The sequence below is a fragment of the Chiloscyllium plagiosum genome, chromosome 34, assembly GCF_004010195.1.
Source record: "Chiloscyllium plagiosum isolate BGI_BamShark_2017 chromosome 34, ASM401019v2, whole genome shotgun sequence".
Lineage (NCBI taxonomy): Eukaryota > Metazoa > Chordata > Chondrichthyes > Orectolobiformes > Hemiscylliidae > Chiloscyllium > Chiloscyllium plagiosum.
The window spans coordinates 39,586,717-39,606,715 of NC_057743.1; the positions used below are offsets into that span (position 1 = coordinate 39,586,717).

Here is a 19,999-nt window from a genome sequence, read left to right on the forward strand (position 1 = left end):
CCGTTTTGCCCTCCTGATTTCCCTCTTAAGTATACTCCTACTTCCTTTATATTCTTCTAAGGATTCACTCAATCTATCCAGTCTATACCTTACATATGCTTCCTTCTTTTTCTTAACCAAACCCTCGGTTTCTTTAGTCATCCATCATTCCCTATACCTACCAGCCTTTCCTTTCACCCTGACAGGAATGTACTTTCTCTGGATTCTCATTATCTCATTTCTGAAGGCTTTCCATTTTCCAGCTGTCCCTTTACCTGCGAACATCTACCTCCAATCAGCTTTCGAAAGTTCTTGCCTAATACCGTCACAATTGGCCTTTCTCCAATTTAGAACTTCAACTTTTAGATCTGGTCTATCCTTTTCCATCACTATTTTAAAACGAGTAGAATTATGGTCACTGGCCCCAAAGTGCTCCCCTACTGACACCTCAGTCACCTGCCCTGCCTTATTTCCCAAGAATAGGTCAAGTTGTGTGGACTTGTAGGGCATAATGGCCTGTTTCCACACTGTAGGGATTCTATGAGTTTATAATATCCTCAACATCAGGCACAAGAACCGGCTGCTAGAAAAGCTCAGCATGTCTGGCACATCTGTGAAGAGAAATCAGAGTTAACATTTCAGGTCCAGTGACCCTTCCTCAGAACAGACAAATTTCCTCCCCCAACACACACATACACAAACACACAAGTTAAAACAGGCTGTATTGTATTAGGCCTGTTTTTCATGTGCTTTTCCACTTCAGTTGCTCATTGTCATGTCCAAATTATTCTTCAGCGGGTCGGTGTGGACTGGTTGGGCTGAAGGGCCTGTTTCCACACTGTAGGGAATCGAATCGAATCGAAAAAATAACTCTTAATGGTCTGGTTTGAAGATGCCATTTTTGACCCTCACACTACAGCTAATCAGGCCGCAACCGGAGTACTGCATGTAGTTCTGGTCCACTAGAATTGTAAGAAGACTGTGATTGCACAAAAGAGGGTGCAGAGGGGATTTGCCAGGATGCTGCCTGGCTGGAAGTCTGAAATATGAGGAACAATTGGATAAGCTGGGTGGTTTTCCTTGGAACAGCAAATTTTGAAAGCAGAACTAATAGAGATAGAACTGTATAAGATTAGGAGGGAAAGACATAATGTGGATAGAAAGGCACTTTTTCCGTTTATAGTGGAGTCAATAACCAGGGGACAAAGATTTAAGATAGGAGATAACAGATTGAGAGGGGAGTCGAGAAATGTTTTTCACCCAGAAGGTTCATAAGATACAGGCGCAGAATTAGGCCATTCAGCCCATCGAGTCTGCTCCACCATTCGATCATGGTTGATGTGCTCCTAACCCTCATATTTCTGCCTTCAACCCATTAGCAATTAAAAATGTCTAACGCCTCCTCAAATTTACTCACTGTCCCAGCAGCCAGTGCACTTTGAAGTAGCGAATTCCACAGATTCACAACCCTTTGGGAGAAGTAGTTTCTCCTCAATCCTATTTTAAATTTGCTACCCCCTTATCCTAAGACTATGACGTCGCATCCTAGAATGTCACCAGATTGCCTGGGGGTTGGGGGGAGGAATGAATCACAAGGTGTAACTAATGAGAGAAACATCACACCCATGAATGGAACTGATAAATTTTGAAAGGAGCTGTTCTTTCAATAAGGTGGCTCAGTGGTCAGCACTGCTGCCTCACAGTGCCAGGGACCCAGGTTCGATTCCAGCCTTGGGCGAATGTCTGTTTGGGGTTTGCATATTCTCCCCGTGTCTGCGTGGGTTTCCTCCCACGATCCAAAGATGTGCTAGTTAGGTGAATTGGTCATGCTAAATTGCCCATAGTGTTCAGGGATGTGTAGATTTGGTACATTTGTCAGAGTTAAATGTCAAGTAATAGGGGAGAGAAATGCGTTTATGGGGATACGCTTCGGAGGGTCAGTGTGGACTTGTTGGGCCAAAGGGCCTGTTTCCGCACTGTAGAGATTCTATGATTGATGATTCTATGAAAGGCTGCTTTCTCCCTATCAGCAGCAAGTGTGGGGGGGAGGTGACCTGTGATTGGTGAAGGAAGGTGAGTGGTGGTGATGAACAGGATTAGTGAGGCCACAGATGAGCTTGCTGCACAAGGCCAATTGGAAGTGAATCTGCAGGATGGGGGGAAAGAGGGAAAGCTGAAGGGAATATATGAACACCTAGTTAACCAGGATCCAGGGAAACCTGACATCACAGATAATGAACTGCACACAAGTTGACATGCATTATCTGTGTGTGCCAATTTTTGAAAATAAACTTTTGTTTCTAATTATGACTAGTGTATTGTGCTAATTTTAAAACTGTGATGTTTAGGAAATTTAAGCCTACCATTTGCCTTATGGTTTTAAGTTTAAATACAAGTTGACAATTATTGAGGATATTGATGAATTCCTCTGCTTCTGTGAGTCTCAAGTGGTTAATTTTGCTACCCGACAGCATTGCTGTCAGTGAGTACAAAAAAGTCCCTTTAAATGAAAATGTGACCCCCAAAAATCAGAATGTAGTTGTTGAGAAATCTTGAGAAAGCCCTCAAAATAAAATTATATCGACCCTCCTCCAAACTCTCATAATATACTACTGTTTCCTAATAAACAGTTATTTGTGTCTCCTAATTTGCTGTGTGTCAGCCTGACTCACAGTTACGCCTTCTTGTTCCTGACCATTGACGAACTCTGAAGTTCAAATTTAATCTAAGAAGTTTGACTGCCTCCTGGAACAAAATGTCCAGTTAATTACCCTCCTTCTTGATGCCCTACAGTATCTGCAGCTTAGGTTCCAGCTCAACAATTCTGAATCAAAATGCTCAATCTGCAGTCACTTATCACATAGTATTTTCAGGGAATGCATTGCTCTCCATGGTTCAAAATGTCATGGCTCACAATCCCATCATGTATACAGCACTTGCATTTTTACTGAATTTTGTATTTCTTAAGAGCGGGCATTGTAGTTAAATTCTTTTGAAAAATGCCATTTGAAACAACTGATAATAATGCAAATAGGCTTAACTTATTCATGGGGATGGTAGGCCTTCAAGATTCTAGATCATGGCTGACCATTTCAATGTCATATATCCACATAATCCCCATATCCCTTGACATCATTAATAATTAGAAATCTATCGATCTCTGTATTTAACTGACTTAATGACTGAGCTTTGACAGCTCTCTGGGATAGAGAATACTAAAGATTCATCACTTCTGATGGAAAAGGTTCCTCCTCATTTCAGTCCTGTATGGCTTACCTTTAATTATGTGCTCAACTTCACATTCCAATTCACCTCCACTACCCTCTGACTCCCTTGTTAGTCAAGAATCTATCGTTAATGATACTGCCTCCACTATTGATGAGGAAAAAGAATCCGACAGACTCGAGACAATAGCAGTCATTGCTAATTTAGGTTTGACACAGCAGTCTTCATCCCAGACTTCAGTCCAGAGTCCTTTTCACTTTTAGATTATTTTTGAGTGTCAGCTTTTTGGAGAATATGTTGGTGTTTTTGCAGATATTTGTCAGTTTTTCCAAATGTATGTATTAGTGTACATATGAACTGAACAGCTCTGCAGAGAACTACTATTTCCACAATGCATTTGTTGCTGATTTAATCACATCTAAATCTTAAAAGGACCAACCTTTTACTGTTCATTAGCTACCTTGGACCTACACAAATTTCCAAAACTAGAAAGTGATATAGGGAAGTAGTTAAGACATTCAACTAAGACTGATATTTTTCTTATCTAGATGGATTTATTATAAAACAGAAATGCAAACTTACTGGAAACACTGTGTGTGGCTGCAAAACAGGATTTTTCTGCAAGAAAACAAGTTTTCAAAGCTGCTGGAGTTGCCAACGTTACACACCATGTCCACCAGGTCAGGGAGTTAAGACACCAGGTATGATGTTAGACTTCGAATTTGGAAGGTCAATAAGACAATAATGTCATTAAATAAATGTTCCGTATAAAAACTAAGGTTAACGTAGAATCTTATAGCACAATCAAAGGCCATTTGGTTCATAATGCCTGTGGCAACTCTTTAAAGGAGCTGTTCAGTTCAGTTCCAGACCCCAGGTTTTTTTCCCATTACCCTTATTAGCTCTCTGCAAGTACATGTCCCACTGCCTTTTTAAAAATATATGGAATCTGATTTCATCACTCATTCGGTTCATTTCACATCTTAGCACTCCTTAGTGTGCAGAATTTTTTCTTAGGTCCCTTTAGATCTTTTGAGAATTTTGTTAGATCTATGAACTCTGGTTACCAGCACACTTGTCAGGAGAAATAGTTTCTTCTTAATAGCTCTATCAAAACCTTCATAGCTTTGAACTCTATTGTCATTATAGTTATTGAAAATTGGCTGTCAGTGTGCTGCAGAAATGTGGATAGTATATTATTTCCTAGAAATGTGATCTAAATTCTCAAACATGCAGGATTTTTGGGGACACAAATTTGCTGCTTTAAGTAACTGCATTCCTCATTATATAGTCAACCTGATTGAATGGCAGGTCTGTTTCTGAGTAAGAAGGCTGTTGATTTCTACCCCCGCACCAGAACATTAGCACAGTGGCCCAAATCTTATGATCTAGATTAGAATCTTGATTTTGTCCCAGATCTGATTAAAAAGTTGCCCACTTATCTTTGGAAGGGTTTTCCAGGCCAGGAGCCTTCCCAGATAAAGGAACACAGTCCAGTGCAGGAACTAACTCAGACAGTAGCGGAGAGGAGCAGCACTGCTCAGAGATCAGCTTTTTAATGGAGTAGCTAACAAGTATAGTTTCATAGCTGTCACTGAAATCACAGCCCTCTTTTGCAACATGTCCTAAAGATCCAAAACTATTTTGACAGCTCCTGAGAGAAGATAGTTGTGTAAGGTAAGTGAGAGAGTAGGGTACCATCATTGGGGGAAGCCAATAGAATCTCACACAGGAGGGGTGAACAGGTATCAGGTGAGTGAAGGGTAGGGTGTCAAGTGGTTAAAGAGGAACAGGTGCCAGTTGTGTTGGAATAAGGTGCTTTCAAGTGGCAAGGAAGCCAAGTGAGAGTTTAGGGAAGTTTGGAGATGGTGAGAGTCATAGGAATCGGGGCAGGGTGACGTGTTAGCTTGGGGAGGGATAGGGATTGTGAGAGGTGAGTGGGGGGAAGTACATGAGGAAAAGGCAGGAGGTACGCACTGAATTAAACTGCTTTGAGAACCACTGCAGACACAATGATTAATATGAAATTATTGATCCATGGGATGGCTGGTGAGAGTATTGGAGATTTGGTTGGGTGTCTGTGGGCATCTGGGAGTATGTGGTCAGTGATGACTGGGGTTTCATAGTTGCCAAGGGTTTTAATGCAAGTTTTAATTCTTCCACCTTTTCCTGGGCTGACTATTCAAATATGTGTGTTGGAAACATTTGATGTCTCCGACTCTATCTCAGATTTGGAGATCTTTTAAAGGATGCCAGAGACTGGATAATTGCCTGTTCGAAGTTTCAATATCTAAGGAAATTCCAGCATAGTCAGCTGCATTGGGACTTCTGCATGACCCTAATGCACAACTCCAGTTTATACTTTAGCAGCCACTATCTCTCTATCAGAAGATCTGAGACATAATCTAGGTTGACGCTCACTACAGGAATACAAGGAGAAAGTGAGGACTGCAGGTGCTGGCAATCAGTCAGGAGTGTGGTGTTGGCAAAGCACAGCTGGTCAGGCAGCATCTGGGGAGCAGGAGAATCGACGTTTTGAGCAGAAGCCCTTCATCAGGAATACAGTTGACTTGTCTTTTGAAAGATCTACTGAGCTAAGGAGATTTCATTAAAGTGGATACAAAACAAATTTCACCATATTATTAGAGATCAGGAGTCAAGGGGATTTCTTGGCCGAGATGCATCCCCTAAGCTACACCTTTAAAAAAAATATTCTATCACTTTGTTGTTTGTGGATCCTGCTTTAAATAAAATGGCTACCAAACATTCCAATAGTATTACAGAACTACACTTCAGTAATAATTATTTGTCTATGTAACAATTTAAGATATACTAAGGATTTGAAATTCATTATATTGATGAAAATTCTTTCTGTCAAAATAAAAATATAGCTATATATTTGTAGGATTATATTTGCTAGAGAATGTTGTGCATCAAACAGTAAACTATCCTTTAGTAAGTACGAGAGCTTCAGTATTGACCTGGTTAACACAACTTCTGGGTTGTGACACAGGAAAAAGATGTGTTGATGTACCAAAGTTGTCTGCTTCCATTGTGTTACCATCAAATGTCATTCCAAATCTATGCAATGAGAGGGAAGTGCCTACTACCTCATTTCAGCTCTAGATGCCCATCATTCAACATGTTCAAAAGAAGTCACTGTTAGGCCCTATGCTAGCCTTATTTAAAGCATGAGTGAATACAAGTGTTCTGCTGAATCTGAAGATATGTTTCTTTATTTCTAGGCAGGGTTAGTCATTGATACTAATTTAAACACTGAACAATTTCCCCCCAAAAAAATAGGTTGTAAATCAAATATATAAATTTCATCTGTCATTTTCTCAAACTACTGATCCCAATTGATTCCTATTGATGTTGGAATCCCAAGAATGTATTAATGCATTGCCACACATGGAAATGAAATAGAGGTGAGTCCCTATTTCAAATGTAACATAAGGTTATGTACACCTGAACAGGCCAATCATTTCAACATACAGAAAATATCACCCATCAACTGATTGATGATTAGAGTAAGTTTGAGGATAGTCAAAGAGCAGGATTGCAATGTCTTTCGGTGACTGGGCAGAAGGAAGAAAAATAAATTGCTACAGAACAGAAAATGTTATAAAACTAGGATTTCCCAAATTTCCACTAAAACTTTGCTGCAACCTCCAGATAAATTTTGCCAAAGTTCTGGGAAATGTCTTTGAGCAGGATTTTTAGCTGATTGGCACATGTGCAGAGGTAAGCAGGTGCAAATATTTGCATCATTGGCCAGAGTGCCAGTTTGCCAGCTCTTTTCCTCCTCAGGTCATTTTTCCAAGATGGGGGGAGATTAAGGGCAATGGGACTACCCATTCAAAATAAGTAGCTGCCAAATAACAGCAGTTAAAGGCCACAAGGACTATGATCAGAAGCTGTCTGGAATTTTACATACAGCCTGTGGATTCCTTGAGGCATCCTGCCTCCTGAAAGAGGGTCCCAGCTAGTACCATTCTCCAACCGTAACTCTGTAGTCCTCTAAATTTATCAGTTTAAAGTTATCCAGCTCTTTTTGAAACCTCCTCTGGAATGCACCTCCACCACTCTCCCAGGCAGTGCATTCCAAATCCTGACAACTCTCTGAGTAAAGACGTTTCTCCTCATTCCAATCCTATCTCTCTTGGTGACAGTCTTGAAAATGTGACCCCTAGTTACTGATGTACCAACTACTGGAAACAGAATATCCTTATTTACCATGTCAAAATTGTTCATTACTTTGAACACCTCGATAAGGTCACCTTTATTTAAAAGATATACTTTTATTGGGAAAAACATTTTTGGATATTACAACAAACACAAAACAAAACAATACAAAGAAACCCACTAATTACATAAATAAATAATAACTAATAACTAACTAAGAACATGATATTATTATTAATAATAATACAGCTCAACAAAACAAAATCATCGAGAGCATAAATTTATACATATTCATGTGTTCGTAGTCCCTCCACTCTGGATGCTAGATTCATTAAACAGAATCGTCATGGCTATATAAAGGCCCTTATTAGTATGGCAGACAAATCTATACCCAAGTAGTCCAAAAAAGGCTGCCACATCTTATAAAACTTCTCAGTTTTATGGTGCACCATACTTGTAAGAAAGTCTAAAGGGATGTGTTCCATGTCTAGCTTACGACAGCCGTGGGGGGGGCTTTCAAACATCCGCCTTAACAAAATATTCTTTCTTGCACAAAAAGTGAGGATACTGAAAAGGTTTTTCTGTGCACGTCTAATGGAAGTGGATTAACAAGGCCAAGAAGAAGAAATACCGGGTCCTTCTCCACCCTGCCCCCAAGACCTTCTCTATTTCCCGTACCACAACACTTCAGTATGCCTGCAGCCTGTGGCAGGACCAGAGATAATGAGTGAACGTACCCGTATTCATTTTGCATTTAGGACATATTGGAGATGCTCCCGCCTTGCCAAGTGGACCCTGTGAAGAATTTTCAATTGCAAGGCATGGGTTCTATTGCAAACCGAGATCCTTCTTGCATTTTCTCAGCTATCTCCCATACTTCAGATGAGATCTCAAGTCCAGCTCCTTCTCCCATACCTTACAGAGCTGTTCAGACTCGTCCGAGGGACCCTCTCCCAATAGGTGATAGAGTGAGGATCCCCCAGGCCCAGTCATTCAGGTAAGATAGCAACGAGCTTAATTGATAGTTTTTGAAATCAGGGAGGTCCACTCCTCCCAGTCTGTGGGGTAGCTGCAGTTTAGTCAGTTTAATAAGGGGCTGCTTGCAATACCAGATAAAGGAACTGAACCAACCGTTCAGTCTTCTAAATGTTTGTTTAGTAAAAGGCAGAGGGAGCATTCACATAGGATTCAGCAGATGGGGGAGAATGTTCATTTTAATGAAGGCTATTCAACTTAACCATGAGATCAACAGCACCTCCCACCTTCGAAGGTCTTGTTTGATTCTGTCAAATAAATGGGCAAATTGGTTTTAAATAGCTGATCAAAGACAGGAGTAATGAATATAGTAGAGAAAGCCCTCCTGTGACCATCTAAAGGGAAATTGAGATTCATCCTCAGGACCAGGCATGTTCGGGAGGCCACCTTTGGGCATGGCCTGTGATTTTGCAAAGTTGATCTTGTAACCTGAAAAGCCGCCAAATGAATTAATGCATTGTATCAGATGATGCACCGAAACTGTTGGGTTTGATAAAAAGACAAGAACATCATCTGCATACAATGCAATCTTATGAAACTTTGTCACCACTTCTGAAGCAGATATATTGGGATCCCTATGTATTGCCTCTGCCAACAGTTCAATCAGCAGTGTAAAAAGCAACAGTGATAAGGGACAGCCCTGTCAACTGCCTCTAAGAATATTGAAATTGCTTGACCGCACACCATTGGTGAGGACCGTGGCAAGAGGGTCACTGTACAAATCCTTTACTATCTGATAAAGGCTTCATCCAAGCCAAACCGCTTTAAAGTATAAAAAGAGATATGGCCACTCGACCTGGTCAAATGCCTTCTCTTCATCTAAAGAGATCACTAATCCCTGTATCGGTCATTGTTGACATACTTGGATCATATTAAGTAACCTCCTGGCATTATTTGATCTTTTATAAAACCCATCTGATCCTCCTTAATGATGGAGGGCAGCACAGTTTCTCATCTTAGTGCAACAGTCTTAGATAGAATTTGAAATCAATATTCAGGAGTGAAATGGCTCTATAGGAAGGATAAGAGGGATGTTTGCCTCTCTTAAAGATAGCGGGAGGAGGCTATGATTATGTGAATCGTTAAACATACTAGATCATGAAGAAGATATCGGGGCAATCTGTCCACCATAGGATCTATGAGACAATTAAAATCCCCCCCCCAACAATAATATGCTGAGATGCAAGGTTAACCAGTCTAGAAAGTGCATCTACCAAGCGACAATAAACATTTAAGATCCTGTATTCTTCCCCATGTATCAAAGCTTTAAGGATTACAAACCTCCCATGTGTGTCTTTAGTACACTCTAACAACTTAAATGGGAGATTCTTCCTAACAAGTATGGCCTACCCTCCCCTACTCCTAGTGTTGAAAAATAAGGGAAAAAAACAGTCATACCTATTCTGTTGCAGTTTCAGATGCTCTGCATCATTGAGATGTGTTTCTTGCAATAAGGCAACATCCACCCTCTCCCTTTTAAGACTGGAAAGTACCTTCTTCCTGTCGACCAGCGAGTGACTCCCCTTAATGTTTCAGGTACACCACTTGAGTACATCCTTAGCCATTTAGACTCCAGAGAGGGAGAATTCAAACTACAAATTGCTGAACTTCAGTACAAGAAAGTCCACAAAACACAAAAACTACATAAATTAAATCAGCTGCATCTAACAAACCTACAAAACTTGCAAAAACTATGTACACTGAAAACAGAAAAACAAAGAAACACCAAAGGCACTGTTTAGAGGAATTTACCACCCCCCCCCCCCCCATCAAAGGGGGCATCTACACATCCCAGAACACTACTAACCATCCCAACCACGCTCTTAACTCTTACCAGCTAGGGTCATGCCACAAACACAGGCAACCCGGAAGGAAAGAGCAAGATTAGTAATATACACAAGTAAGTTAAAAGTAAATACTTCACACATCCCTTGGTATAAGTTAACTTAGAAATTAAAGGTAAATATTCCATCCATCCCGAGCATAATTTAATGCAATTTATTACCATCAAAAGGAGACTTCACCAAGGCCTCCCTAAAGAAGGACAGACCCGAACAACTCTGTTATCTGTGCCTATTCAATTGTCCGGCTTAAGTCAGCGTGTCCACAAAGTTCCTCGCTTTCTTTGGCGAGTAAAGTAAATACACAGGTCAATTATAATTAATCCGAAGCACCGCTGGATATCTTAGAGAGTACTCGATCTCAAGGTCTCTCAATCTCTTCTTGATGCCATCATAGGACTTCCTTTTCCAGATCACTACCACTGAAAAGCCTTGGAAAAACATGACCCTGGAGCCCTCGCACACCAACACCCTTGGATCGTTCCCTTGGGCTCTGGGAAGCTTCCATGACTCTCTGTTTGTCTTTATAATGATGGAACCGTACCAGGACAGGGCAAGGCGCTGGTCCACTCCTGGCCTTCGTGCCACGACACGGTGGGCTCTCTTAACCTTTATCCTTCTCTTTTCAGCCTCCAAACTAAGGAATTCCGGGAACCACTTTTCAAAGAATTCCACTGGTCGCTCACCTTCTGTCCCCTCTGGCATGGCAACAACCTGAAGATTCTTCCTCCTGCCCCTGTTCTCAAGATCATCCACCAGATCCAGGAAACCACAGACCTGTGTTTCCAGGGCTTCAATCTGACTCTTGGATGAATCAGCCTCTACCTTCACCCTGTGGCCCAGTGCTCGAGCTCACCAGTCCTTTTACTCAGGTCTTCCAGCAAAACAGAGAGTGGGGCCAGCTTTTCCTCGATTTTTTCTTCAATCTGCTTCCTCACGACCTCGTGAGATTTGGCAAGCTCCTCAACCACAGCCTGGTGAGTAAGCAAACCTGCCACCTTGTTGGGTTGAGTCGCGGCTCCATCCCCGAGTGAACTTCCTCCTTCCTTCGGCATTCTCCTGCAGCAAAAACGAAGGTAAGTAAAATTTTCAGGCTCTGAAGCTCTTTTACAGTTTTCTTACTTACAGCAATATGCATGGGACGGGTTCTAGCTCTGTCCTGCCGATGTTGTGGTGCGGAACCCAGCAAATGCAATCCTCCTAGGTTGCTGCCATCTTGGATCCTCCTTAATCTTCTCTGCTGCAAGGAAAATAAGCCCAATTTCTCTAATCTTTTATAGTAAGTAAAATCTCACATTCATGGTATCACTCTCGTAAAACTCTGGTGCACACCACTTTCTACTCATCCCCAATCTGAGAAATGCCCATCTATAGACCCTCTGTTTCCTATTTTTCAGTTAACTTCTAATCCATGTTGCCAAGAGCCCATAAATCCCAAATATTCTAATTTGCTAACAAACTGCCGTGTGACACTGTGTCAAATGCTTTCTGAAAGTCCACAAATACAACATCCAAGCACCATCTTCATCCACTGCTTGTGTCACCTCGTCAAAGAACTCAATTAAATTTGTCGTACATGACCTGCCCTTGACAAAGCTATGTTGACTGCCTAGGTCTAACTTATTTTTCTCTTTTTCTCTAAGTATATGTTTACTTTATTCTGTATTATTGCCTCCATCAATTTTCCCACTATTGATGAAAAGCTGACAGGTCTGAAGTTGCTGGGTTCCTTTGCTCCTTTCTTAAGCAACAGTGGCTATTTGCAATCCACCAGACCCCCAGGACTGATCCTGTGTTCAGACAGGCCAGGAAAATTTCTGTCAATGACTCCTTTACCTCTCTCAGCAATCTATGATACACCATATCCGGGCCTGTTGATTTCTCTACCTGGAGTGCTCTGCACCCACTTTTTCAATTGGGCCATTGTCACCATCTTCTAATTTGGTAAAGACAGAAGCAAAATATTCATTTGGTACATCAGCCATATTCTTTGCTTCAGTGAGCAGCTTACCCTGCCTGATCCTTACAGGCTCCACTCTATTCTGCACTAATCTTTTACTATCAATATGTTTGAAGAACATTTTACTGTTTATTTTAGTGCTGCCTGCCACCCTCTCCTCATTCTTCCTCTGCACTTTCCTTATTCCAACCTAAGCATCTCTCCTGCATTTGAGGTGCTCTTCCTTTTTCCCAGTCAACCCTTGGGTAATTAAAATCACCAATTATCACAACCCTTTTTACCGTGGGGATTTCCACAATCTATTTACAAATGCTGTCATCTATTTTGTCTCCACTATTTGGAGGTCTGTAATGAATACCCAAGGTCACTGCTCCCTTCCTGTTTCTCACCCCCAACCATATAAATTTAATTGAGGAATTGCAGCTCGTTCAAGGGCAATGATACTTTTTGACCAAGACTGTTACACTTCCTCCCTTTTTACCCACCCTGTTTGTACTAAAACCCTTTAACTGGGGATGTTAAGTATCCTGTCCTGTTCTGGCTTGAGCCATGGTTCTGTCAATACTACCATGTCATATCCTTCAATTTCTGCTTCCAATTCCTCAATTTTGATCATTTTATTTGCAAAATGTTTAAATGTCAGCACAGTATTGTTCATTTAAAGAATTAGGGCCAAGTTATGTTAGAGGGTTAGGTTTTAAACAAAGTGAATTAGTGCAGGCTAAAAGCATTGAACTTTCATTTAAGCCAGATGCTAATTTATGGAAGTTACAACTGATGCTGGAAATCATGTTTTGTCCAAGGCCCATTAATGAGGTTGACCCTCACTGGTCTAGAGATACCTCTCTAAAACTCACCCCAAAAGGTGGGAGGAAAGGAGGTGTTTGGTTTTATTGGCATGTCTACTGACTCACTGTGGGAGGGAGTCAATATCTTAGCTGTGCTCCTGGCAAAAGACACATAAGTTCATCTGGCCAGCTACGTTTAAATAAGAGACAGTGGCACAGATTCAAGGTCTGGAACTGGAATCTAAAATAAAGTGGAGTTTGAACAGCCAGAAGTAGCTTGCAAAAAAAATGCGAAAAACAATAAAGCAGCTCACGAAAAGGGTAGAAGCATTTTTCCCATTTACAGGATAAAAGGTGAGATTGAACTAAAAAGGTAGAATTTGTTTGGACAGTTACTCTATATGTACGCTTGACATCTATGAAATAAGGCAGCTTAATGATTATATTCAACTTTGTCTCACCATGTCTTTCAGCTGCCTTTGAAAAGATTGCAGAGCACATGTGTAAATGGCACAATATTCAATTAAAACTATAAGATAATCATTGTTGGATGACTGGTTACAATGACACAGTTAGCTTTTAGACTTTACAGTCACACTCCTAAGTATAAGATACACAGACTGTTTAGGGAGAAAGTGAGGTCTGCAGATGCTGGAGATCAGAGCTGGAAATGTGTTGCTGGAAAAGCGCAGCAGGTCAGGCAGCATCCAGGGAACAGGAGAATCGACGTTTCGGGCATAAGCCCTTCTTCAGACTGTTTAGACCAGTAGCCACGAATATGCCACTGATAAAGAAGCCCATTGAACAGTCTTAGGGCCTTCTGCAACCAATCCTGTTCATCAACTGATTCACTTCTCACAATTCCATCATTCAATAAGAGAGCACATAGTGGCAAAGAACCATGGAAACTAAGATGTAGCTTGCAAAGAAAGTTTCTGTATTCAGTACATTAAAAAAGTGTCAGCTTTCTCTACTCCAAGTTCCTAGAAAACCTCCTGCAAAATGTGCTCCCTGCCACCTCCTAAAAACCAGCAGGTAACCTAGACTTACTTAATCTTAAGGCAAGTGAGTCTGGCAATTAAATGACACACATTAATTGATATCACTGAATTCCTACTGATGATTCCAGGAGGATATTAGCTGATTAGACAGATGCCTCATCACAAATCACTTCAAAGTCAAAATCTTCAAAATTGACAGCGGTAAACTTCATTCATAGCCCACACTGGTGTAAAGTTGTTGAAAGGTCAAAATTACTTGATTTTTCTGAAATTTGTGATATTGCTGCACCTGATTTCAGGATCATATCTAGCAGATATTGAATGTGAGGAATGCTCTGATGGAACATTTTCAGATAAACCTTCAACTACAGCAAACTGCAAGCCACTTACTGAGTGAGTATATCAAAAGTAATCCAGAATCAAATTTATCCCAATTCATTGTTGTATAGTTGAATGTCATTTTGAAGTATTTTTAAAAGTGAATTTGATGTGAGTTATATTTCAGGTTTTTCGAATTTAGTTGAATCAATCTTTCATACCTCAAACATTTCAAACTCTGTTTAATTTTCTCCCTTTCCATTTGCTGACGGCTGCTGGATTTCAGTTTTTTTTGGATAAACTGGAAAAGACTATCATAATTTTATCAAGCTGATCTTTGGTTATATCTTTCTTAATGTATAGTTACTGAATAAGACTCAATACTGATTAGATTAGATTACATTACAGTGTGGAAACAGGCCCTTCGGCCCAACAAGTCCACACCGACCCGCCGAAGCGCAACCCACCCATACCCCTACATTTATTCCTTACCTAACACTACGGGCAATTTAGCATGGCCAATTCACCTGACCTGCACATCTTTGGACTGTGGGAGGAAACCGGAGCACCTGGAGGAAACCCACGCAGACACGGGGAGAACATGCAAACTCCACACAGTCAGTCGCCTGAGGCGGGAATTGAACCCGGGTCTCAGGCACTGTGAGGCAGCAGTGCTAACCATTGTGCCACCGTGCCGCCCACGTGCCACCGTGCCGCCCACTGTGGAAGATGTAAGGAAAATAGTGCATGAATATTTGTTTTATTTATCTAGTGCTCCCAAGTGTATAGTCAAATTACCTAAGCCTTCAGCATCTGATCCCACCCCCATCCAAAACATTTCAGATTTGCTCATTTTTACATCACCTTTCCAAAAATCTCTAAACCTGATTCAGAAAAAAAAACCTTTTTGAAGTAATTTATACAGGTAATGGACAGTGGGTATAACCATAGTTCAGGATCTGACAATTTCATGTCATGCTGCAGTGTGTAATATTTTGATATATATTAAGGCTAATAGTTTATTTCACTAAAAAATACAAGTTGATCAAATCTTGGATCGTGAATTGGTAAACCAAATTCTGGAGTCTCAAGTAATGAAAACAGAGCGTCATTCAGTCACTGTAAATCATTGGCATCGGCCAAAGTTGTATTTTTAAGTTATCAGTTATTTTGAAGCTACTTATCAAGTTAGCTTACTCGTTAAACATGCATGATTTTTTTTATTCTGTTTGAAGTATGTGTACAGAGAAAAGGGGCCATACAGTTTATCAACATACACTCATACCTGTTGGATATAATTAGTATTTATCATTGCAGTGTTAATCAGGATATCTCCAACAGTGATGTATGCAAAGATCCTGAGAAAGCTTTGCAGATAAGCTTAGATGTAGGGCAGGAGGATAACAAGCTCCCCTCAGAGAAAATGTGCAACATAACTTGGGTTTTAAGATCCAAGAAAATGTCTTCTATGTAATCTAGTCAACCAAAAGAAAATAGGTAATTGTTTGAGTTAATTTCCATGGAATTGGATTGTTGCATTCCAAGAAGTACAGCAGAGACAGATGTCTGTCGTTTTTAATACCTGATTGTGATCTCATTTTAAATCCTGAAGGTGAGGTAATCAAGTCCTATTTTATCTGCCACAGATATGCCATAGATGCAGTTTTCAATACTGGTAATTGCATAAGAAGGGGCCATGTGTTCCCTTCCTTATAACTCAGAAGGCAGGCCATCTGTAGTCCTAACTGATTCAACATGGGTGAAAAATTATACCAGCAACCTTAAACTTTGTGAGGTTAATCCATGTATTTTAGGATGATGCCAACTAGTAATGCTTTTAACCACACTATTTTTGAAGCGAGAATGAAAATTAAACTCCGTTGATCCCAATTTGAAATGAGTTATTTGTTTAGCTTGTACCCTTCTTTCCGTTGTTTTCTTAATATTCCCACTCCCTGCAGCTTCTCTGCCCTCCATTTGTTGTTGTTGTTGTTCTATTCTCATGATGATGTAATCTCCAATCACAAGATGCTTCAAAAACAAATGCTGTTCATCACAGTTGAGATGCTTTTCAAACTGGAAATTTCTAAAAAAAAAAGTTTATAGTTACATTGACATTTGGTGCTTTAACTTAAATAGCTTTATTCTAAACCCAATCATTGTTTTGATCAATTTTTATAGCATGCAATAGGACAGTGATTTTCAACTTCTGGCTGAAGATCCCCTTTTCAAATGGATTAGTAATCCTGAAACCCTGCCCCAGCCACCAATTATAACCCTTTGTAATACTCATAATGTGAAAGTGTTGTAAGTAAAGTATGTTTCGTAATGCAGTGAATAAAATAGAAACAGGAATGAGCTTTTTAGCTCCTCAAGCCTGTAAGAATCACAGCATGGTCACAGACTCTCCTGCTCCTCAGATGCTGCCTGACCAGCTGTGCTTTTCCAGCACCACACTCTTCGACATAGTACAGAAGAGGCCATTTGACCAGTTATGTCTACACAGACCTTCTTCAAGAGCAGCTAAACTAATTGCACCTTCTCACCCTTACCCTGTAGTCCTGCAAAATCTTTTCATTTTATTTGCTCTTTCAATTCCTTTCAAATTTTCAAGAATATTAGTCATATTCTGCCTGTATAAAACCTTTACATCCTTCTTAAATTGTACATTGTACACAATACACCAAGTTGAGACCAAACCAATATTTTAGAAAGGTTCACATCGTAACTTCCTTGCTTTTATACTCTGCACATCTATATAAAGCCCAGGATCCCTAATGCCTTAATATATATTTTTTGGTTCCATCTATACTTACAATGCACCCATCTTTGAGTCATCCGCAGTTTGGATTTGTGGTTGTATTTATAAATGACTTATATGAACTGTTGAGACTCTGACATAGATTGTTGCAGGACAGCACTCGCCTCAATGCTGCTAATTAAAATACTTTCCCATTACATCTGCTGTTCTTCCACTCAGGCACTCTGGCATACTGACTATTCCTTCTACACTAAACATATGTAATATAATTATTTAACATATCTGTTATTTCCTTATACTAACTGACAGTATTACTGATAGGTACCAGTGAATGCCTGCTTTTCACCAAAGGATCTATTTGCTCTTAGCAAATGCTTGAAAAAAACAAAGTATAAATAAAACAGTAGCAGAGCAAAGAGACATAAGGAGCAGTGGGAAAGCACAGACACATCATGAGGAGAGCAGAGTCTTGACACAAAACACAGGGAGAGCAATAATAGGGGAGGAGGGCCAAAGCAGGATCATATGGTAGCATAACATGGTGAGCGATTGAACACAAGGTGAACAGAGTACTGGGAAAGTGAGAGTCAGTTTGGGGCATCGGTAAGCAGAAGCATAGAGATCAGCAATATGAAGACAGAAGGAGTACGATGGGTGCAGAGGGTGAGAGGAGCAAGAGTATGTGAAGAGCAGAGATGCCTTGCCGCTTACTTGCTTACATTGGATCTTAGCACTGGGTGGTGATCTCTGACATCCACCTATAAGGCTGGCCCGGTGTCACAGGACTCTGACCAGTTTTTGCAGAGTCCATTCACCTTAGTTCACAAACTACAATATTAGGGTATTGAATTCATATTCTGACATATTTATGATGATATTTCAAAGAAGGATCACATAATTAGAATAAGAATTATAAAATTAACTGTGAATATTTCTGTTAATTAATTGTCCTGCATTCTTTTCTCAGTTGTCATTTATTTGGTATGGTTACGACTAAGGGAGGAACAAAATCAAATGATAGAAAGTGCATATATGTAGAGAATATCATATTACCTCTAGTGGTATTCGCAATAATCTGCGTTGCGGGAATTATACTCTGGAAGGGACACTGGTTGAGATGTAGAAGGACTGGTAGATCTCAAGTTCCAGGTTTGTGAGACAGATGAGTTTATATATTTCTTTTTTCCTATTTTTTCTATTTGTTTATTTCATTTTTTCCATGTAACTGGAAAAGTCAGTTGAGTTATCTGTACACAAAGTCACTCAATTCAGCTGCTCCTAATTCCAATCTGCAATTATCCTCACTTAATCCATCATTACACAAGGGAATCTCAGCTTTTAGATTTGTGTGTAAAATTAGGTTGGTAAGCTTTTTTTTTGAAATAATGCAATTCTTATTCAGTTATTACATTGACCTCTACCAGTATGAACATCAGTAAAATAAATGTTCAAGAAATGCAGGTTTGCTGATTTCCCCCAATCCTGCTTGCCTTGGAAAAAGTGGTGGGGAGTTGCCAATCCTATAATTTAGACCCTGGAGTATAGGAAAACCAACAGTGCTGTTCGTAAGGCAGCTTCAGCATTTTGACCCAGTGACACTGAAGAAATAGCAATCTAGTTTCAAGTCAAAAATCATACAACACCAACTGAACATGAGACTGGGATATCATAGCAATTACAGAAACATGGCTCAGGGATGGGCAGGACTGGCAGCTTAATGTTCCAGGATACAAATGCTACAGGAAGGATAGAAAGGTAGGTAAGAGAGGAGGGGGAGTGGCATTTTTGATAAGGGATAGCATTACAGCTGTGCTGAGGGAGGATATTCTCGGAAATACAGCCAGGGAAGCTATTTGGGTGGAACTGAGAAATAAGAAAAGGATGATCACCGTATTGGGATTGTATTACAGACCTCCTAATAGTCAGAGGGAAATTGAGAAACAAATTTGTAACTGAAAATATGTTGCTGGAAAAGCGCAGAAGGTCAGACAGCATCCAAGGAGCAGGAGAATCGACGTTTCGGGCATGAGCCCTTTTTCAGGGCTCATGCCCGAAACGTCGATTCTCCTGCTCCTTGGATGCTGCCTGACCTGCTGCACTTTTCCAGCAACACATTTTTCAGCTCTGATCTCCAGCATCTGCAGTCCTCCCTTTCTCCTCAAACAAATTTGTAAGGAGATCTCAGCTATCTGTAAGAAAATAGGGTGGTTATGGTAGGGGATTTTAACTTTCCAAACAAACATAGACTGGGACTGCCATAGTGTTAAGGGTTTAGATGGAGAGGAGTTTGCAAGAAAAGTTTCTGATTCAGTATGTGATGTACCTACTAGAGCAGGTGCAAAACTTGACCTACTCTTGGGAAATAAGGCAGGGCAGGTGACTGAGGTGTCAGTGGGGGAGCACTTTGGGGCCAGGGACCATAATTCTATTAGATTTAAAATAATGATGGAAAGGATAGACCAAATCTAAAAGTTAAAGTTCTAAATTAGAGAAAGGCTAATTTTGACGGTATTAGGCAAGAACTTTTGAAAGCTGATTGAGGGGAGATGTTCGCAGGTACAGGGATGGCTGGAAAATGAGAAGCCTTCACAAATGAGATAACGAGAATCCAGAGAAAGTATATTCCTGTCAGGGTGAAAGGAAAGGCTGGTAGGTACAGGGAATGCTGGATGACTAAAGAAATTGAGTGTTTGGGTAACAAAAAGAAGCAAGCATATGTAAGGTATAGAGCTGAAAATGTGTTGCTGGAAAAGCGCAGCAGGTCAGGCAGCATCCAGGGAACAGGAGAATCGACGTTTCGGGCATAAGCCCTTCTTCAGGGTTTCCTGAAGAAGGGCTTATGCCCGAAACGTCGATTCTCCTGTTCCCTGGATGCTGCCTGACCTGCTGCGCTTTTCCAGCAACAC

The 19,999-nt window shown here is 40.5% G+C and overlaps 1 protein-coding gene across 4 annotated transcripts in view; it reads left to right on the forward strand.

The window, feature by feature from the left end:
- The window catches only part of LOC122540452 (octapeptide-repeat protein T2-like), a 37,043-nt gene that overhangs the window by 7,216 nt on the left and 9,828 nt on the right, over positions 1 to 19,999 (forward strand). Inside the window, exons 3-4 of one of the 4 annotated variants that reach the window (XM_043676260.1) lie at positions 3,753 to 3,905; positions 14,314 to 14,407. In XM_043676260.1, the coding sequence (XP_043532195.1) occupies positions 14,353 to 14,407 (55 nt within the window). In that variant the 5' untranslated portion in view covers positions 3,753 to 3,905; positions 14,314 to 14,352. Of the gene's footprint in view, positions 1 to 3,752; positions 3,906 to 11,251; positions 11,342 to 14,313; positions 14,408 to 19,999 lie in introns of those variants that run through there. The other 3 variants (XM_043676258.1, XM_043676259.1, XM_043676257.1) reach the window with 3 other exon arrangements.